At 38.3% G+C, this 22,500-nt stretch overlaps 1 protein-coding gene across 3 annotated transcripts in view; it reads left to right on the top strand.

Moving 5' to 3' along the window:
• The window catches only part of Sos2 (SOS Ras/Rho guanine nucleotide exchange factor 2), a 93,514-nt gene that overhangs the window by 65,466 nt on the left and 5,548 nt on the right, over positions 1-22,500 (top strand). For 2 of the 3 annotated variants that reach the window (XM_059279060.1, XM_059279059.1), the window contains exons 13-21: positions 3,522-3,625; positions 6,608-6,830; positions 9,632-9,751; positions 9,903-10,065; positions 13,317-13,434; positions 15,246-15,418; positions 18,024-18,140; positions 20,425-20,686; positions 21,809-21,850. In XM_059279060.1, the coding sequence (XP_059135043.1) occupies positions 3,522-3,625; positions 6,608-6,830; positions 9,632-9,751; positions 9,903-10,065; positions 13,317-13,434; positions 15,246-15,418; positions 18,024-18,140; positions 20,425-20,686; positions 21,809-21,850 (1,322 nt within the window). Of the gene's footprint in view, positions 1-3,521; positions 3,626-6,607; positions 6,831-9,631; positions 9,752-9,902; positions 10,066-13,316; positions 13,435-15,245; positions 15,419-18,023; positions 18,141-20,424; positions 20,687-21,808; positions 21,912-22,500 lie in introns of all 3 variants that reach the window. The other variant, XR_009382738.1, reaches the window with a different exon arrangement.

The raw sequence follows: 22,500 nt of genomic DNA, 5'->3' as shown, positions 1-22,500 counted from the left end.
TCTATTTAGAATGTTTTAGTGGTTTACAAAATACACACCTTTATATATTATAATTCCTGGAATAACAGGGCCTGGTATCACAGAAAGCTGAGTCAGGGGGATTCCAAGTTCAAGATTGGTCTGGGCTACGCAGCAAGTTTAAGACCATCCTAGGCAATGAAGTGAGACTCATCTCAAATAAAACATAAAGACATGGCTGCGAACAATATGTAGTGGTAGAATACTTGCCTAACATGCTTAAGGCCTTAGGTCCAATCTCAGTAAAATAAATAAATAAATATTCAGGAATAGTAGAGATTAGGTTAGAGTAGTTAAGGAAGACATCTTCAAATAGGTAAAATTTAAGATTATGCTGGGAGAATGTGTAGGATTTAGAGTCACAGAAAGGTGATTGTACATATTGAGGAAAATGGGAAATGGTACAGATAAAGGCAGACTGAGAATGATGTGCAGAAGAAAGCCGTGGGAATTGACAGTAGAGGGCAAAGAATGGAAGTGAGATGAAGTGTATGAGTCAAGAGGCTTGAAATACCAACCAACTTTCAGATCTGTTCTGTGAGCAATGAAGGATTTGGGTGAAATGCAAGGTGGTTTTTTCAATATCTGACTTTTTAAATAGACAGCAAATTTAGAGAATCTTATAGTGACCATCCATAAAACCATATAGATCTGCTATCCATATTTTACTGTACTTATTTATATCACATACATTTATTACTCTGTCATTCCATTACCTCATTTTTTAGATATATTTTAGGCACATATTTCTTAAATACTTTGACTTGCATATCATTAATAGTTTAATACTTACTATTTGTTTGTTCTAAACACATGCATCTTAAGTGTACTTTAAATTTAAACAGACACATACATCTTTTTTTCATATAGAGTTTCTCTATGTAGCCCTGACTGTCCTGGAACTTGCTCTGTAGACCAGGTTGCCCTCAAACTATTAGATCTGTGTAGGTGAAGTTTTCCTGTCCTGACTGCCTACTCCCAAATAACAGGCAGCCACTTCCCAAATAACTGACTTAATATAAATTATAAATGCTCAGCCCATAGCTCAGGCTTGTTACTAACTAGTTCCTACAACTTAACCCATTTCTATTAATCTATGTGTTGCCCCGAGGCTCGTGGCTTTTACCTCTACCCCATTTTGTGTGCCCAACTCATTTGCTGTCTGGCTGGTGACTCCAGACGCCACCCTTCTTCCTCCCAGCATTCTCTGTTTGTCTTTCCCACCCAACTTTATCCTGTTCAGTTTTTGGCCAGTCAGCTTGCTGATTAAACCAATCATAGTGACGTATACTCATACAGTGTACAGAAGGATTATTTCACAGTAGATCTGCTTGTCTCTGCCTCCCAAGTGCTGGAATTAAAGGTGTGTGCCACCAAGCCTGGCAAGACACATACATCTTTTTACTGCACCTCAGAAAGACCCTTTGTGCCCTTCTAATAGACTTATGTTCCATGTCCAAAGGCACTATTATGATTTCTCTCTCCATAGACTAGTTCTATCTTTTTTAGAATTATATTTAAGTGGGTCTTTATTATTTTCATTTCAGCCCTCTTTCATTTAAAATGCTTTTGAGATTGATCTATGTTGCTTATATCAGTAGTTTTAAAGCTTATGATATAGTAGTGTTTCATTGTGTAAATGTACCAATTTGTTTATTTTTCCTATGGGAAAACAAATGAGTATTTTCTTTCTTTTTTTTGTTTTTGTTTGTTTGTTTGTTTTTTCAAGACAAGGTTTCTCGGTGTAGCTTTGTGCCTTTCCTGGAACTCACTTTGGAGACCAGGCTGGCCTCGAACTCATAGAGATCTGCCTGCCTCTGCCTCCCGAGTGCTGGGATTAAAGGCGTGCGCCACCACTGCCTGGCCAAATGAGTATTTTCTAATCTTTATTATGACTAAAGCTCCTATGAACTTGATCATAAATCTTATTTTGAATTTTAATTCTGACTTAGCGTAAACTAATGGCTCAGAATGACTAGATGGAAAGTTTAGGTATATGTTCAGTTATAAAAGAAATTATCAAAATTTTTCTTAACATTGTCAGGAAGATTGTATGTGAGTTCCAGTGTCCATATCCTCATCAGTGTTGGTGGAAGTATCTGTTTTACATCTTAATTGTATTTCTAAGTATATAGTTTCCCACTGTGATTTGTTTCCCTTAGTGATTCATAATAAGAACTTTGGTTTCTTACTGATTATTCATACTTGTATAGTGCAGAATCTGTTTAGAATTTTTTGCTTGTTTTACTGAGTTGTTGAGTTCTATTTTTTACTGAGGTGTAGAGGTGAACTGAGAAGGTTGCATTTTTTCAGGGAAAAAGGTGTTTTGCAAATATTTTCTTCCACTTGGTGGCTAGCCCATTAGTTTTCTTACTGATGTTTTGATAAGATGAAACTTTTAGTTTTGATAAAAATCTGATGATGAGACTTCCTTTTTTCATATAACAACTTTAGAATTGTATTGCTGTTGGAAGAAATGGAGATACTTGAATTGATCTAAGCATAAGCTAGAAGCAGTTCTGTGATCTCTTGATGCATTCCTAAGATGCTGTGCTAACCAACCCCTCAGTAATATGAGGTTGTTTAACATAAACAGTGTGGCACACACTGAAAGTTAACTGTATTCTCTCATCCTGTTGTGGGGGGAGAATAGGACCTGACTGGAAATAGTCATTTTTTGAAGTAATGAAACAAAAAAATGCTAATGCAACTAATTTATATTACAGTATATCTATGGTAGTAAGTGGAAAATTGCATCTGAATAGATGATTAAATCTGTGTACTTATAATATCATAAGTAATCATCTTGTGATATCACAAAACAAATGCTCGTCCAAAGTAGTGTTTTTGTCTTTGGAAATAAAATACGAGATTATAGATTTATTTGTAGCTTACAAAGAAATGATAGCAGTTGAATTCAAAATCAATTACACTAAATGATAGTTTTCCATTTTATATGAAAATACATCAAAATTTATACTTCAGAAATGATTTTCAGGGGGCTGAGGAGGGTTAAGTCCATAGTGTGTTTGCTGTGCAAGTGTGAGTACGTGGTGGTTCAACCCCAGCACCCAGGTGAAATCTGAGTGTGACAGTGTGAGCCTGTGATCCAAGCCCTGGAGAGGTAGAAACAGAGGATTTTGGGAGCATGCTGGCCAGCCTGCCTAGCTTAGTTGGTGAGTTCCAGGTCCAGTGAGAGACCCTGTTTCTGATGAGGATGACGACACTTATGAGTAAAGAAAAATGTTCTTTTTCTTAACATCAATGGGTAATAAAGCACAGAAATGAGGTTTTATACCTTAAAACATCTTTAAAGTATCAGTTTAGTGCACAGTCTGAAAACAGCCCTCTTTTATGTTTTTGAAGCATGTGTAGTTTTTAGTATAGATTAGAGGTTTAGTGTTATCTTGTCTTTGCGCTTGAAATTCACTACATCAATAGAGAAGTGGAAGAAGTTTAATTGAACACTTGGTTTCACTAAATGTTTCTCTCTATTTTATCAGGATCTTAAATGTCTTTCGCCACTGGGTTGAACATCATTTTTATGACTTTGAAAGAGACCTGGAATTGCTTGAAAGACTAGAATCCTTCATGTCAAGTGTAAGAGGTATATTATTGAAAGGCTTGATTGAATCTTGTGTCATACATGAGTTTACTTTAGAAATAAACCAGTTATCACATTTAGAAAACTGAAATAATATTAGGGTAATTGCTATCTGCTCTGAAATTTCTGGTGTGCTTTTAGCATCTTCTGAGGTCCAGAAGCTCGCCTTCGCAAGCCTTTGTCTGCTGTTTTTGCTTTCTGTCAGTGTTGGAGACTGAGCACAAGGCCCTCTGAACACTAGGCAAGCTCTGCCGCTGAGCAGTCCTCGGCTACCTTTGGAAGTTTTTGAGAATACTTCTTTTAAAGAAGTCAAAGACTTTGAAAATAAACTTAAGATATTTAGGGTCTAGTTTGCTGCTGTTTCAGAGGACTTAAGCCCTGTTCCCATCAACCCCTTCATGCTGCTAAGGGTTGCCTGAAGTCCAGCCCCAGGTGTCTGATGCCTTCTTCTGGCCCCTGTGAACACCTGAACACTCATGGTGTTCTCTCTCCTCTCTCTCCTCTCTCTCCTCTCTCTCTCTCTCTCTCTCTCTCTCTCTCTCTCTCTCTCTCTCTCTCTCTCTCTCTCTCTTTCTCTCTCCCTCTCTTCCTTCCTCCCTCTCTCCCTCCCTCTCTCACTCTCTCATACTCATGAAAAAAAAATCTTAAAAATTTTAACATTTTATGTCACCTCAAGGTTCCATTCCTTCAACTAAAAAATTACGATTTTCCCCTCCTGTTCTTCTTAATCTTGTTATTTTATTTTGGATCATTGACACTGAAAAAAATAGTATTTACTTCTGGGAAAGTATTGCAGGAAATTCCTTCAGCACTGGAAAAATAAGAGTTTCCTACATAAAATTTCAGAATCACAGCATATGAAATGAAACTCCGGGACTTTATAATTAAACATATAGATGTTACCAAAATGTATATTATTAAATAAAGCACAAATTTGTTTTAACTAACAGTATACGACGTTGCCTAAAAATAATATAGCAAGCCTAGCTTTCTCCATGTCCTGCCTGCTCTTCTTTTCAAAACAAAACAGGAAACAAATATTTTCGCTCCTTCAAAGGTTTCAGTCTGTGCTTGGCTGGCTCCATCCTTCTGGGGTTGTGATTTGAAAAAATAGCAGAGCAGAGAGTGTGATAGATGAAGCTGTTCACCTCACAGCAGCCAGGAAGCTAAGAGCTTCCTTGTTCTTTAAGGGAAAGTTTATTTAAAATAGAGAATGTCCTACCTTTGAAATGTCAAAGATAATTTATTATGTACTTTTATCTTAAAATTGTTCATAATACTAAGTTTAAATTTTATTTTTATTCATTTTTAAAACTGTTATGTATATGAGTGATTTTGCCTGTATGTGTGTCTGCACCTCACTCACTTCTGGTGCCTGTGGTGGCCAGAAGAGTGCATGGGACCTCTGGAGCCAACTGCAGTCATGAGCCACCACGTTGGGGCTGAGAACCAGACCTGGGTCCTCTGCAGGAGCAGCCAGTGCTCCTAACTGCTCAGACATCTCTCTAGACCCTCATTTTAGAGTTTGAGAAAGGGTCTTGTGTATCCCAGGCTGCATTTGAACTCATTCATATAGGCAAGGGTGATTTTGGACTCTTGTTCCTCTTCCACCTTATGGGAATAAAGTGTATCAAAGCTATTGATGAAAACAGTCAATTGTACATAATCTAAGCTTTAACAATGTATATATTTTTTTAATTTATTTATTTATTTATTTATTTATTTATTTATTTATTTAGAGGTGTGTGTGTGTGTGTGTGTGTGTGTGTGTGAATGTGAATGTTCTACATTCTTCCCTGTACAAGTTATACTTCAGAATAACCAAATATTTCATGAGGGAAAATTGATTTTTTTAATAGAAGTAGTTCACCTAGTAATTGAAGAAGTAATGATATGTCACCATTCCACAGTGCTAAGAAAATAATAGCTCTAGGGGACAGAGAGCTGGCTCAGTGGCTAAGAGTGTTTATTGCTCTTGCAAAGGACCTGTCATATGGCTCATAACTGCCTCTGATTGGTTCCAGGGGAAGTCAACACCCTCTTCTGGTCTCTAAGGGCACCTGCACACCAACACACACACACACACACACACACACACACACACACACACACACAACCACACACAACTTTTTAAAAATGAATTAGGGACTTAGAATTAGTAAATATCACCAAAAAAAAGAAAAAAAAACAGACATCTTGTTAGAATTAGACTGTATCTGTATCTCTGGGGATAGATAAATCTAGCAGATGAACATGGTAAATAATGCCATAGGTATGAAATTGCAAAAATACAAACTTAGAAAAATCTACAGAACCAATAGCACAGGATAAGTAATTTAGTTTCTTCAGCAAATAAATTACAAGCATTTTGAGTGATAAAAGGGAAACCGGTATATTAAGAAAATGATATATTGACTCAATGTCATGTTTGTATCTTTTTTAAAATTTTATTTATTTATGTGCATGGATGTTTTGCCCACATGTATGTTTGTGTACCATTGGACCCCCTGGAATTGGAATTACAGACAGTTGTAGGTGCTTGGTACTGAACCTGGGCCCTCTGGAAGATCTTAACCAATGTGGCATATTGCCAGCCCCTCATGTTGTTTTAAAAACAAGTCAACTATGTGAAGACATTTGAAACTTAAATTTGAATACTAGAAAAACATTTGAAGATATTAAGATAGCACTTTGCTGCGTGTGGTGGCACATGTCTGTTACATCAGCATTTAGGAGATAGAAGCCCAAGGACTGAGAGTTTGAGGCCTGTGTTTGGACTACATAGTGGGGATCTGTCTGAAAACAATGTTTTGGGGGATCAGTTTTTATGTGTAACAATGGTATTGTGATGATTTTTGAGTTTTTGAAATCATACACTTAAATATGAATGAAATATCTTGTAGATACTGAAGCCAGGCCATATTAATCTTGCCGTTTGCAGTCATGCTTGTCAAGTGAAGGGCATTCTGTTTGTTTTTTCCCTAGGGAAAGCTATGAAGAAATGGGTAGTGTCCATTGCTAAGATCATCAAGAGGAAGAAGCAGGCGCAGGCAAATGGAGTAAGCCATAATATCACCTTTGAAAGTCCACCTCCACCCATTGAATGGCATATCAGTAGACCAGGCCAGTTTGAAACGTTTGACCTTATGACACTTCATCCAATAGAAATTGCACGCCAGTTAACACTTTTGGAGTCTGATCTCTACAGGTAGATAATGTTAACTTCTTGCTTTATTTCAAGAACTTTGGATATACTTCTTACCTGTTTTCAGAATATTTTGCTATTTATTGATGAGTGTTTAAGAGTAGCTCTGAGCCAGCACAGTGAAAGGAGAGAACTGGTCCCTCTAAATTGTCCTCTGAACTCCACACATGTGCCTGTCTGTCTGTCTCTCTCTCTCTCTCTCAATAATTGTGGAAAAAAACTTGTTTGTACTTCTGGGTGGAGTGTTTTTGTTTGGAGGCAGACTCTTCCAACGTAGCAGTGGCTAAACCTAGACTAGAGGCTAGCAGTCCCTAGAGACAAGAAGAAGATAACTAATTCCACAGAATAGCAGCTGCTTCCCAGGCAGTCCCTCCTGTCCACTCCTGATGCATCCAGGTTGCTTTAGTCTGAGATAGTGCAGTCAGTCAGTGTGGATGTGAGGCTCTTGACAGACTAATGAGTAGTGTTAAGTGATGTAAGTCTTTCTCTCTTTCTCAACCCAGGCTCAGTGACTGCTGTAGATAGACTGTAGGTAACTGCTCCCTGTTGAAAGATAAGTCCTACCATGATTCTGTCACAACCTTTGTGAATCCAGAAGCCCCTCTTTTGTATCCAGCTGGGTGTGGTGGTGTAAGTATGCCATCAAGCAGTCATGAGATAGACAGCAGGAAGATCAAGAGTTCAAGGCCAGCTTCAGCATATAGCAAGTTTAGGGCCAACCTGAGCTACATGAGGCCTTGACTGGAAAAAAAAAAAAAAACAGAGTAAACAAAGCAATACAAAATCCTGGAGAAGTTATCCTCATCAGAAGATTTTTTTATTAATTAATTTTTTGTGATATGTGGCTTGTCTGTGTGGATGTCTACATCACGTTGCATGCCTGATGCCTGCACGTATTGGATCCTCTGGGACTGGAGTTACAGACACTTGTGAGCCACTGTGTGGGTGCTGGAAATTGAACCCGGGTCCTAGGTTTGCACTGGCTATTCCATTCAGAATCTGACCTTTAACACGGCACCAAGTGTTTGTAAACATCCAATTAAGAATGCCATGCTATATTTTAAGTAATGTGGAATTTGGTTAGTCTTCAAAATGATACGCATTGTGATTTGTGACAGGCAGACCTAAAGGAACTTGTTACTTGAGGCAACAAAGTAAATAGTACTGAATAAAGTTTTCCCTCATGATTGAATGTGAAATCAGTTTAAAAAATGACATGGCTGTAATTTTTTAAAAATAGGAAGTTCCATGTAGACATGCTTTTGTGGAATAGAAATGCATTTCTTTGTTCTGTGATTTGTTTGGTAGAAGAAAAGTAACATCCTGACATTGATGCTGTGGGTAAATTTCTGGTGAAATATAGTTCTGAGTAAGAAAAGTTATTCTAGAAAAGCCAGATAATAGTGACACATGCCTGTAGTTCTAGCACTTGGCAGGCTCGAGGGAGGAAAAGCAAAAGTTCAAGGCTATGTTCTGATGTGCAGAGAATCCAAGGCCATCCTGGACTACATAAGTCCCTGTCTCAAGAAAGCAATACATACCTCCAAAAACTGTTAGTAAGGACCTGTTTGTCTTCAAGTCGACTGACCAAAAAGACGTTTTTAAATATTGAAAACTAGAGGACATTCACAGCAGTGACATTGGCCAGTTTTTAAATGATGCAATCCTGACTCAATAATGGTTTAATTTTCTCGTCTGGTTTTTATTAGTTATTTCAAGCATTCCAGAAATATAGATAATAATGAGTGTTTATGGACAATAAAAAACATTACAGATGAGACTGAAATTCTTACAATTCTCTCTGATTACACTGTTTTCCATTCCTCCCAAGAAATTAGCATTACCCAGGACTTGATGTTTATTCTTCCTGTTTGTCTTTATAATTTTGGTGTCTGTGTGCATAGCCCTAAGTAATACATAGCATCAGCGTGCATATCTTAAAGCCACATGTAATTATGATACCACTCTGTACCAAGTTTTTTTACTGGGATTGTTTTTGATATTTGTTCAGGTTGATGTCTAGTTAATTTACCTACTTTAGCCATATTTACAATATTCCATTATGACTATTCTATGGTTTCTCTAGTTTCTTGATAGTGATCTTCTAGGCTATTTGGGGTTTTTGACTTTTGTAAACAAAATGTGACTGAGCATTCTTGTAAAAGCATTCCTGTTACTGTGTAAGTTTATCCTTGGCGTGTTCATAGAGGCTGAACTGCCTTGTCAGGTAGTATGTTAGTGTGTCTTCAGTGCTGTGGGACATTGCCAAGTTGTTTGTCTTTACCTCAGCACCAGCGTTGGAGACTTCCTGCTTTCTACTTTATCTTTTTGCATTACCATCAGACTTAGGTCAGTTTGACAGGTATAAAATGGGATTTTACTGTAGGGTTAGGGGTTTTATTCCCCGAGTGATAAAGCATTTGTTTCATGTGTGTGGCTGTTTGGGTCTGTTTCTATGTGACTTAACTAGCACATATATTTCTCAGTTTCTGTTGTGGAAGTGTTTAGATAATCTGATACTAATCTTTTGTAGAACCATAGAGAACAAATCTTTTTCCCCAGTACTTCAGACCATAAAGTTACCTGGATACAGACACGGTGACTCTAGTGTTATTTCAGTAGCAGAAAACTGGAAGCTCCCTGGGTGCCCATCAGCACACAGTGATCGAATGCATTGTCCTGCCCCTGTACTGAGGACTGTTGCTCAGCTGAAGATGGACGTTGAATAGGGTCTTTGCATATTCCCCTGGAGAATGTTTGTGTTGTTTTAAGAAAGATTAGTATTGATTGGTAATGTTTTACAGGAAAGTCCAACCTTCTGAACTTGTAGGGAGTGTCTGGACCAAAGAAGATAAAGAAATTAATTCTCCAAATTTATTAAAAATGATTCGCCATACAACAAACCTCACTCTCTGGTTTGAAAAGTAAGTTTTTATTTATTCTGTCTTATTGTTCCTTAGTAGTCATAATGTTAAGTCATATTTAAGCTAAAACTCTGGCTTTATAAAGAGGTTTCTTGTTCTCCAAGTGAGTTGAAGAAGCTTTTCTAAGGCACGAATATTTTGTTGTTGTTAGATGCATTGTGGAAGCAGAAAATTTTGAAGAGCGGGTGGCAGTGCTCAGCAGGATAATAGAAGTTCTGCAAGTGTTCCAGGATTTGAATAATTTCAATGGTGTGTTGGAAATAGTCAGTGCAGTCAATTCTGTATCAGTGTACAGACTAGACCACACATTTGAGGTAAGTGTGAGCTTGAATAGTTCATCTTTTGGAAGGGCAGATAAAGTTAACATACGAGATCACTTGTACCTATTTTTAAGGAAATATTTTTAAAAATCTGTCCAGTCCCCTTAAATACAGAGGTAGAATTATTAAAGTATATACCAACATATGCTGGCAAGTGTGGACTTTTTTCAGTGGTGCGATGGTAGTCTCATAAATGACAAAGGATTTTAAGTATATACTCAAGATACAAACACTTCTTAGTTACCTTTAATGTGTAGTCAAAAAAGAGAGAACCCTTTCTGAAACCTAAAAAATTATCTTACTTTAAATTTTTAAATTACAGATTGTTTTATTTTAAATTATGAAGTAATGTTTAATTTCTGTCAGAATGTTTGAGAGATACCGACGCATACAGATATTTTGTACCTTTTAATTTAAAAATGAGCATCATATGTATGTAAATATTTATGACATGCATCCTATTTTTATACATTGTTCTGTTTATTATCTCTCAAAATAAGGTTTTTTGGTTTGTTTTTTTTTTTTTTAGTGGCTACATAGTTTTCTGTATTGTAGATGAATTATAATTTAGTCTGTCATTCTATTTGGGAACAACTAAGTTATTTCTGATTTTCATTTGGATATATAATTTATCATTTATTCATGTGTCTCTGTGAAGCCCTGATTCTTTTCCTAGAATCAGTTTCTAGAGGCGGAAGTCCTGGGTCATTTTCAGATATTTGGTACTTTTGCTAAGGAGATTGCTGTCAAGAAATGATACATGCCCTGGACATTACTATTAAATTTTTAAGGTTTCATGGGCCCAAATATTAAGGTTCTAATTTTTTATTATATTTTAAAAATTAACTAGTGATGTTAGTGTTGTTAATGTACTTAGCTGCTTTCATTTTTTTCTTTATGATTTCTTTGGTCATGGCCTCTCATTTTTCCTTGTGGGTATGGCATTTTACTTACTTATATGAACTTTTTAATATGTTGAAGACGTTAAAACAGACTGTCTATAGGCCCCCAGTTTCTGTATCAAGCAAAATCTCCTCACTGTGGGTTCTTCCCTTGTTTTTCACCTACAACAGTCTCTCCCAAGTGAGCTGCAGGTAGGGCTCAGGTGTCACAATGCCACAATGTTGCCTTTAGAAACATGGGTTGTTAGCATCGCTCTGGAAACCAGTCTAGCATTGTATGTTAAAACTAAAAACAGACACACACACTCTTAGATTAGAAACAAGGAGAACAAATCTCTTTTCCCAGTACTCCAGACCATAAACTTACCCCTGGATACAGACACGGTGACTCTAGTGTTATTTCAGTAGCAGAAAACTGGAAGCTCCCTGGGTGCCCGTCAGCACACAGTGATCGAATGCATTGTCCTGCCCCTGTACTGAGGACTGTTTCTCAGCTGAAGATGGACGTTGAATAGGGTCTTTGCGTATTCCCCTGGAGAATGTTTGTGTTGTTTTTGAGAAAGAAACATAAGAAAACTTCAGAATGACTATACTTCCACTTTAATATAGCAAATCTAAATCTAAGTAGATTCGTACAAATACTGAGAAGAATGTGGTTGTCAGGGATGTGAATGAGTAGTGGAGCATTTGCTCAGCATGTGTAAAGTCCTGGGTTCAAGCCCTAAGAGAGCAGGAGAGAAAGATGATTTCACCTTCACAGCGTCACACAATGGCCTCTCTGCTAGGCCTCGGTTCAAGACCCCCTGACACACGTCTGACCTCGGCAGCTTTTATCCCCTTACTCCTTTCTTCTGTGCTTACCTCGAAGCCAGAACCATGTGGCTGTGCTTTGTGATGTTCACTTCAGCAGATGCTGAGGCCCTCGTCTAGTGTTGTGTCTCTACTAAATCCTTACTGACCCTCAAGGCCTAAAGCAGAAGCATTGAGAGTTCAAGGCAAGCCTTTGCTGTATAATGAAACCCCATCTCCAACAAACAAAAAGATCTTTAATTTAGTTGGAAATTCGTTTTGAGTATAGAGTGACGTGAGCTCTGATTTTATTTTTGTTCTGTATGGCTGCTCAGTTGTTCTCACACCTTCATTCAAGTTCATTTTTCCCCACGTCGACCTCTTGTGCCTGCTGTATCATAAATTGACATATATATGGGTTTATTTCTGCTCCATCTGTTTTTTTTTTTACCTATTTGATTTTTCTTATGCTACTTGTCTAAAGTACCATTACCCTAGAATCAACCTAAGTTTTACATTTTAAAACATTTTGAATTTAGTAAGAGTGTGTTTAGATGTAAGTCACTGTGAAAGACTGGTGGTTTTATAGTGCTGAGCCCTCCTAACTGTGAGTGTGCTGTGTCTCTCCATCTGACCCCATTTAATACTGTTGATGGTTTCCTGACAGACACTGCCACTTTTGTTATCTATGTTGGAATCTTTCTAAAAATTATGATTTCCTTGTTGGTGAAAGTTTTTATATCTGGAAATATAGTTGAGTCTTGTTTGATTTTTATATACAGCAAGATTGCTAAATTCTCCTATTAACATTCCTATTAACATATACATTTGGGCAGTTTTCCCTGGGGGCAGTGGATTTTGACTTCTGGGAGATGATAGTATTCCCTGGTGTCTTGTTGTTCCTTGTTGGTGTTGGCTGGGACTTGTGTAGAATATTGAAAAAGAGCTATTTATTAAACAGCTACATTTGTGTTCTCCTTAATGTAAAAGAAATACACATAAAGTTTAAGTATATGTATCTCCTAAGTATATGTTACTGTGGTCGGTGTTTATGTATATGTGCTTAAACTCCTCATTGGATTATAAATTATTTTGTTTCCAATAAGAAAAATGTAGTAATAAAATAAAAACACATGCCTATGTTTACTTCATTCACTAGATTTTCTAGAAATTTTCTTACTGCTAAGATTTGCCCTCAACCTCAAAAAACCTTTCAGTCAAAGAACATTTAGTCCTGAAGGATCATAGTTCTTCTTTCTGACCCTGCAATTTATGCCTGGAAGATTAAAATGGTAACAAATAAGGTCAGGGGGAGACTTTTTTATTCCTTAATCTTCTAATTTATAGTAGAAAGAACACAAAATCTTAGTTTTTATATTTATAGATTAAAAAACAGGATTATTCATTTTAGCAATTTCCAAAAGAATAAGACTCATAATTTTTAAAACAATTTTAAGTATTTGCAAAATTTTATGAATTCTAAAGTTATATATTCTTATGGATCTTTATATGTGATTGAACTATATGCAAATATTCAACTTACATGTTTTAAAGGCATTGCAGGAGAGGAAGAGGAGAATTCTGGATGATGCTGTGGAATTAAGTCAGGATCACTTTAAAAAATACCTAGTAAAACTTAAATCAATCAATCCACCTTGTGTGCCTTTTTTTGGTAAGTTACTAAATATAAATACTATATTTTAAAGATGAATGTGTTGTAACCAAAAGAGACAGGGTCTTTCTAGATAGGTTGTTTTTATCCATATGAATTTATTATTTGTATGTATTGATAAATAAAAGGAAAAATGTCTGTTTCCTTGTCTATATATTGAAGATCAAGATAATTGCGTCTTAAAGTTGTTATAAGAATTTAAAATAGTTTTTCTGTAGTTAACACAGTCTTGTGAAGACTTTAATGAAGTGCAGCTATTATTTTTATTTATCTGTGTCACATCTGCAATGTTTATTTTTAATTATTATAAAAGGGCTTTTACAAAGTCTTTTTGTTTGTTTGTTTTGTTTTTTGTTTTTCGAGACAGGGTTTCTCCATGTAGTTTTGGTGCCTGTCCTGGAACTCACTCTGTAGACCAGGCTGGCCTCGAACTCACAGAGATCCGCCTGACCCTGCTTCCCGAGTGCTGGGATTAAAGGCGTGCACCACCACCGCCCGGCCTGTGCCATGCTTTTAATGTGTGCTTGAGACACAGTAAACACGTGACACAGCACATCGTTTTACAGTGAACTTTTATCCTTATAAGTAAAATTACACTCTGAAATAATGATAAAAGTCTAGCATAGTAATGCATAAGCCAGTAACATAGCCTTTTGTTGTGATTACCAAATATTATTCACCTGACCTAGTTATATTGCCGCATGTTTATGTGATGGGTCAGCAGCACTCTGTTCTGTTTTTGACAGTCACCAGGAACACCGAGTCATGCATTGTGCTGTAATACTACAACAACTGCAACAATTTCTTCAGCTCCCTTTTATTTGGGGTAGAGTCTGGTCTTTAAACATACACTGTACTACTGAGCTTCACCACAGCCCTTTATTGTAATCTCACAGCACCATTGTTGTATATATTGTCCATGGTTTAAACATAATTATGTGGCACATGACTGACTTCACTATTGGAATTGGATGATTTATATAAATCGAAGTTTTTTTAACCATAGCACTATTGATTGAAGTTAAGAGGAAAAAAAGGGTCGTCAATCACATTGTAGTGCATTTAGCAGCCTCTTGTTTACTAGAGAACAGTAGTACCCCAAACTTCTAATGACCAGAAATGTTTAAACAGATTTCCAACTATTCTCTGCAGGACAAAATTGCCTTTAGCTAAGAACCACTATCTTAAGTGTCATAATTATGCATAAAAAGGGATTAGAGCCGGGCGGTGGTGGCGCATGCCTTTAATCTCAGCACTCGGGAGGCAGAGCCAGGTGGATCTCTGTGAGTTCGAGGCCAGCCTGGGCTACCAAGTGAGTTCCAGGAAAGGCGCAAAGCTACACAGAGAAACCCTGTCTCGAAAAAACCAAAAAAAAAAAAAAAAAAAGGGATTAGAACCTTGTTTTACTGTCTAAGTGATGTACTCCAAGAAGCAGTTTGTCCTGCTGCTCTTAAACAAAATTGCTTAATTTGTTGATAGTCACTTAAAGATCATTGGTATTAAAAATTTTAAAATCAAATACCACAACATTGTATTAGACCAAGTTTTAGCCCACAGGGTTTGGGCATGCTTAGTATGCCATTTCTTAGAATAGCAGCCTTTGATTTTAGTGATGCATAGTCTTCGTTTTCTTTTGCTTTAAACTCTGGGTTACGCACTTCGGGCTCCGGGAGTTTTGTCTTCTTGTCTCCTCAGAAGGGGGACTGCTGAGTTCTGCAGTGTGTCTTTCAGCTGAGCCAGTCCAGTTATCTTCCCAACTGACTGATTCAATGAGACCAGTGTTAAAATAACTTTCCATATTTTTTAACCAGGAATATATTTAACAAATATTCTGAAGACTGAAGAAGGGAATAATGATTTTCTAAAGAGAAAAGGGAAAGATTTAATCAATTTCAGTAAGAGGAGGAAAGTGGCTGAAATTACTGGAGAAATTCAGCAGTATCAGAACCAGCCTTACTGCTTACGGACTGAACCAGAAATGAGGGTAAATATTTCTTTATTGTCTTTGACAGAGATGGCATTAAGTCCTGTGTAATTGCTAAGAAATGTCACCGTGATGCGCCATGCTCCTATTTGCTTTCGGAAGAAAGTGAACCTTCAGCTAGCAATGTAAATATAGGTGTCTGCATGTCAGCACTCACTAATGTCAAGTGCTTTCTCCTGGGAGTGTTGCTGCTTTGTGCATCAGTTCAAGCAGCTCTTCCAAAAAGTGACAAAGGAATAGAATAAAAACCCCGCTGCTGCTGCTGCTGCTTCTGCTGCTGCTGCTGCTGCTGAGTGACCGCCATTTTAGATATCCCACATACATGTGCCAATACAACATAGAATGATCCATCCCTTCCTAAGCTCACTGGGAAGGAGTTGGAGACTAGTAGGTATATACGCATCACAGGTGGTTGGGTTTTTTGTTTGTTTTTTACATTCTGTCAGTGTTAGATTTTGAGTAATATTTAATATGGATTATATAATACCATAAAATATGGGATGAATTCTAAATAAGAGTAAATTATAATACCATGTTTATGTAGATGAGTTTTATAGTATTGTACTTGCTTGAGGTTGAGAGCGGGTTGTACCTATCAATCACTAGTCACATTGTACCTATCAGTCGATAGCCACATTGTAACTATCGATCACTAGCCACATTGTAACTATCACTCACTAGCCACATTGTAACATTCAGTCGCTAGTCACATTGTAACTATTAGTCACTCCTCACATTGACGACTGCACCAAGCTTTAGACTGAAGCAGACAACTAAGAAAACGCAGAGCTTCTTTGGAGCCTAGATTCCAGTCTGCAATGCATTTCCCATAGAAATAATGGTGTACTGTAGTTGAGTACACTTGAAATACACGTTTCTGATTCATGGCTCAGAAACATCGGCTAGGATGTTTCTGTGATCCTCTCTAGACTTCTTAGCATAATTCAGAGCAAATCTGCCTTCCTTAGAATTGAGTCAAAGTAAATTTAAAATTTAAATTTAAATTTACTTGAGAGGTAGCAGCTGGAGGATTAGGAGTTCAGGACCATCTCCTCATAGATAGAGGCAGCCTAGGCAACATAAGTCCCTGTCTCTAAATAAATAAGTAACTTAGGCATTCACTTTTCAAGCCACAGTTAACCAATTTAAATAATACTGAAAAATAAAGCAAAGGTTGGGAAAATCAAGAGTACATCTGTTACAGCTTTATAGAGGATACAATTACTGTTGCCTGGCGGCATCTTAATTTAGCCAACTTGAATTCAAGAAGGAATATATGTTAAAGCAATAATGTTTCTGACATGTGTAGAATGCCTGAAGAACAGGAAGGATTTTATATAGAAAATTTAAGGCATTTTACCTACTGCTAAAGTTAAAACCCAGTGTTTGCTGTTATATGTGCTCCTAACCATGTAAAATTCAATAAAGCTAGCCAGCTGGGCATAGTGGCACATGCCTGTGATTCCAACACTTGGGATGCTGAGGCAGGAGGATCACAAGTTCAAAGCAGCTTGGGATTTTATTTTGAGACTCTGTCTCAAAAAAAAAAATTAAGTTAAGCTAAATCCAGTAATTAAATTCCAGTGTTTATTTTTTTGAGAGAGGAAAAATGTAGTGAAAATTTTGTGCACAAAGAGTTTATAGTTATTAGCATAACAATGAATTAGAAAATACCTGTTTGAAAGACTGTATGGAGATTAGTGAAATCAGTCCTGGAACATCAGTTAAACGATTACTGTAGTCCCACAGATGATAAAGGAAGGCCACTAGGTCCTCCAGTGCTAAACCAGAAGCAGGGAAGTCTCTGGTTAGGGAAATAACTCTTTCCTTTTTGCTGGCTTTCCCATGTGAGCTACATCCCAAGCCCAACTGTAACTCAGATCATTTCATCATTTCATAGTTGAAAAAACTAAGATGCAGAACTAAAGAGGTGACTCAGCATTTAAGAGCATGTACTGTACTTTCAGAGGACTAGAGTTCAGTCCCCAGCTCCCACATCAAGCAGCTGACATCTTCCTGCAACTCCAGCTCCAGGGGATCCACAGGCACCCACACTCATGTGCACACACGCACATATACATAGTTTTTTTTTTTTGGCATTTTACTAAATCATCTCAATTTTCTACTTAAAAACTTAAATTTAAGCTTAGAATATGTAGTTGTAGTTAATATTTTTGGATAAACACAGTGTTTTGGCCTTACAGGGTAACACAGAAAAGTTTAAAGCTGTAATTATCTTTTAATTTACTTTTGAATATACCTTAGTCCAGTTCTCTCCACATTTTTTCCTGCTTATCAACATCCTGCTGTGGTTTTCAGTCATAATCTCCATTGTGAATTCTGTTGGTAGATGAATAGTGGTAGCTTTGCTATCATAGTGAGGAGGAATGTAAGAAACAAGTGATGCTAAAGACTGAGCTGAGACTCTGTGGCTAGGATGGAACTTCCTCAGAATTGTAGTCTTGGTCGTAAGTAGAGAGCAGAATGAGCAATCTCTGTGACTATCAAGTACTGTGATGTCTTCATTTGTTTTAGTGTTAATGCTAGCAGGATCTTACTGTAGGAAAACCAAAGTATAAACACATATTTATGTGTTTAATTCTAGAGATTCTTTGAAAACCTTAACCCCATGGGGATTCTATCTGAAAAAGAGTTTACAGATTATTTGTTCAACAAATCGCTAGAAATTGAACCCCGAAACTGCAAACAACCACCTCGATTTGTAAGTTCCTTATAATTATGGGAAACTTTTCTATTTTTAAAAATATTTTTAATGTTTAACAACCTGTTCTCAAAATTGTTATGTAATCAATAGCTGGTTTGTTGTTTTACTCTACAGCACTACTCTGTTTCTAAAATTATGTATACAAGGTGGGGTGGGACTCAGACATGAGCACTTGCCTCCCACACAGGAGATCCTTTTCATAGAAACTGGATTTTTTAAAAATAGTATTGGATGTAGAAACTAGGTCCACATGCGTGCAAAGTATCCTTCATTTTAGTATCCTTTATTTGTCCATTTTTTTACCTCCTGATTTAAGAGCAAAGTTACAAGAAAGTGAGGCCCAAAAGTAGGTAGCTGAGCCAGGCAGTGGTGGTGCAAGCCTTTAATCCCAGCACTTGGGAGACAGAGCCAGGCGGATCTCTATGAGTTCGAGGCCAGCCTGGTCTACAGAGTGAGATCCAGGACAGGCACTAAAACAACACAGAGAAACCCTGTCTGGAAAAAAAGGGAAAACAAACAAACAAAAAAGTAGGTAGCTGGATGGAACAAATGAAAAGGCCAGGGAAAGTGACTAGCAGTGGTGGTCCACACCTTTAATCCCAGCACTCGGGAGGCAGAGCCAGGCAGATCTCTGAGTTTGAGGCCAGCCTGGTCTATAGGGTGAGTTCTAGTACAGCCAGGGCTACACAGAGAAACCCTGTTCAGAAAAAAAAGGAAAGAAGGAAGGAAGGAAGGCCGGCCAGGGAAGGAATAAGTGGATGTATCATGGTACCTCTAGCATGACTGTGGCTCCTGCCGTTAGAGTCCTGTGGTCACAGCGGAGCACTTTTTCTTACTAGAATCTGCTGCTGCCATTCACAGTTACTCTGGAGATCTGCAGGGGCAACAGCAAGAGTGGAAAACCAACCTTAACAAGGTGTGGAAGGAAATAAAAACAGTCAGAACAGTGGTTCTCAACCTTCCTGATGCTGGGGACCCCCAGCATCAAATTGTTCTCATTGCTACTTCATAACTGTAATTTTGCTACTGTTATGAATCATAGTGTAAACATCTATATTTTCTGATGGTCTTAGGTGACCTCTGTGAAAGGGTCGTTCGACCCCCCAAAGGGGTCATGACCTACAGGTTGAGAAAAACTGCTATAAAGCCTTGTTGGATTCCCTTAGTGTAAGAAGACCAAGTTATCTCTCCTCAGCCATGTGCCCAGAGCCTCTTTGGTTTATTGAGTCCCCAGAAGGTTCTCAGTCAAACTCAGTGACCAAGCACTGGGAAGGTGAGGCCTCTGTCCTCTGTGGATGCAGGCCTCAGCTAGGGCTCGGCTGCCTTGGAGCTCTTCAGACTTTCCTGCTCCTGTTGCAGTTTGCGACACCTGTAGTCTCCACGGGCACCTGGGCACGCACGCACGCACGCATGCACGCACGCACGCACACAATTAAATGTAATAAAGATGGATTTTTAAAAAACAGGCTCAGCAAGGTAAAATAGCCTTCTTAGGACCACATGGCTAGGTAGTTGACACAGCTGAGTTTTGACTCAGTTTTTCTGACTCAGAATTCTGTCTTTTCATTAGGTCACCGCTGTCAAGGTTTAGAGCGGAAACAATGATAGTTCATTGTTCTGAAGTTAAAGCGTCCCTACAGGGGTTGTTCATTAGCTCCTTAGGTCAGAAGGAACATGAAGCACACCAGGCCTGGGGAGATGGCTCAGTGGTTAACATCACTCTTTGCTCACGCAGAGGACCTGGGTTCAGTTCCCAGCACCCACATGGCAGCTCACAGCTGCCTATAACTTCAGTTCCAGAGGATCTGATGCCTTCTTCTGGCCTCCACGGGCACCAGGCGTGTGCATGTTACCCATACATACATGCAGGCAAAACACCCATTCACATACAATTTAAAAATGAGGCACATAGAGCATATTATGTCACATAATTATGTTCCCCAGTGAATGTTTGTAAATGAACATATAGATGGTGTTGGTGCGAAAGAGAAACTTAGGAGCAAATATTTAGAAGCAAAAAAGTTGTTTACACAGTTGTTTAAACAATTTTCAAGAATTTTATCTCTAAAATTATGTTAATAAAAGATTTACTTATGGAGCCCATGATAAACAATCTAATCAAGTCTGGAAATTACTGTAAAAATGCCCCAGGCTGCCCTTGAGGATTGTGGTTTTTATCATACCCTTTAAAGAGTGTGCTTAAAAATAAGGTAGCTGTAAGTTATAAACAAATTCCATACAAGTTAGTGCTATTCTAACCATACCTATTTACTTTTCCTAGCCTAGGAAATCAACCTTTTCCTTAAAGTCTCCTGGAATAAGGCCTAACACAGGCCGGCACGGCTCCACCTCAGGCACACTGCGAGGTCACCCCACACCTTTGGAGAGAGAGCCGTACAAGATAAGCTTTAGTAGGATTGCTGAGACTGAGCTTGAAACAACAGTGTCAGCGCCCACCTCTCCAAACACGCCGTCCACTCCCCCTGTGTCTGCCTCTTCCGACCACAGCGTGTTTCTAGATGTGGATCTCAACAGTTCCTGTGGTGAGTATCTAACACAAACCTCTTGGTAAGAAGACGACTTGGTGTCTTAAGTCAGTCGTTTCGTCTTTCCAATTGGGAGAGCTGTAGAACCCTCTCAGTATTGATGTGTGCTGGTTAGTTTTAATTGTCAACTTGACGCGATCTAGAGTCACCTGGAAAGAGGCTTCCTGAGGGAGTGTGTAGGCTAGGTTGGCCTGTGAGCAAGTCTGTGGGGATCTCTCTTTATGACATAAATTGAGGTGGCACCATTCCTGAAGCAGGGATCCTGAACTACATAAGCGTGGCTGTGAGCCATCTTGATGTACATACCTTTAGTCTAGTGCTCAGGAGGCAGAGGCAGGTGGATCTCTAAGTTTAAGGCCAGCCTGGACTACATAACAAGTTTCCAGCCTGCCAGGGCTACATTGGGCTATACTTTCTCTTAGAAAAAAAAGAAAGTGAGTTGAACACGAGCATGCATATAATCACTGCTCTATGTTCTTGATTATGGACTGGAACCTGGAACTGTGAGCTAAAATAAGCCCTTTCTCATCCAAGTGGCTTTTGTCAAGATGTTTTATCACAGCAACAGGAAACAAAACTAAGATACTGTGTTGGTATGGAAAGTGGCGTCTCAGTGTGAAAATAGAGCTTAATGTAAGGAGCAAAGCATCACTTAATGCAGTGTGTGAATGTATGTTCTAGTTTATTAGATAACAAAGGTTTTTATTACTTTTGGAGTAATGGATAATAAAACAATGACAAATTCTCTAAAAGAAATGAAAAGGGATTATGATAGAGAAGAATCCACTTAGTCTAAAAAGGAGATTCTAGGCACAATGAGCATTAAGTTCATGTTACAAACTAGCACGTCAGAAGATGGTGCTAGAGTTTTGTGGGTTTGTATAGTGCATTTCACTTTTGGGTGGAGTGGGGGTGTTGAGACAGGGTCTCTCTACATAACCCTAGCTGTTCTCACTATGTAGACCAGGCTGACATCATACTCACAGATATCCACCTGCTTCTGTCTCCCAAGTGCTGCGATTAAAGGCATGAACTAGTGCATTTTTTAAATGAAAATATCTAAAAAGAAGATCATCCATGTTAGCTTTCTGTTGAAATGAAGTTTGCTCTTTCTCCTAGGCAGCAATACCATTTTTGCTCCAGTTCTCCTGCCACAGTCAAGTAAGTGAGACATGTTGGTTACAGTGAATGACCATAAAGATCATAATCTGGTGGATTGAAGGTGTGTTTCCATACCTGGGGGAGGTAGCAACCTTTAAAGAACGAATGAAAGAAAGGTTTTTCTTTCATCCTTCCCTCTGCCCCCACCCCACAACCCCCTCGGCTCCACGGATGCCAGGCAACTACAGACCAAAGAAAATTTTATAAACGGTCTGAATTACTTACAACTTTGTGCTGTTCAATTTCATTAATTTCTGTTTTAATCATTTTTACCTGTGTAACTTAAAAATCTACTCCCCATCTTCAGCCTTTGTAGGGATCAAATTAAGTAACTACAGAGAACTCCTAGTGTATTTCTTGGCCTAAGATAGAGAGTAAGTCCATCTCAGTTGCCTGACTTCTTACCACTTCTAATTCATTTCCCCGGAGGAAAGATACATAGTCAGTTCTTCGTGTCTGTGGGTTACCCAGCTGTGTTCAGCCAACCACAGACTGACACTGTGCTTACCCAGCGGTAGCTGTCCCCGAGCTTGAACGTGCAGAGGTCCTCCACCATTGGCCTCCTTCCCTAAGCGGTGGTTTACATCAGGGTTACATTGTGGTGACTGGAGAAGTCACGACTATGATGATTTAAAGGTGTAGGCTGTGCA

The sequence above is a fragment of the Peromyscus eremicus genome, chromosome 14 (genome assembly GCF_949786415.1).
Source record: "Peromyscus eremicus chromosome 14, PerEre_H2_v1, whole genome shotgun sequence".
Classification (NCBI taxonomy): domain Eukaryota; kingdom Metazoa; phylum Chordata; class Mammalia; order Rodentia; family Cricetidae; genus Peromyscus; species Peromyscus eremicus.
The sequence above is the reverse complement of the archived record's forward strand: the minus strand, read 5'-3'. Positions and strand labels throughout refer to the sequence as shown.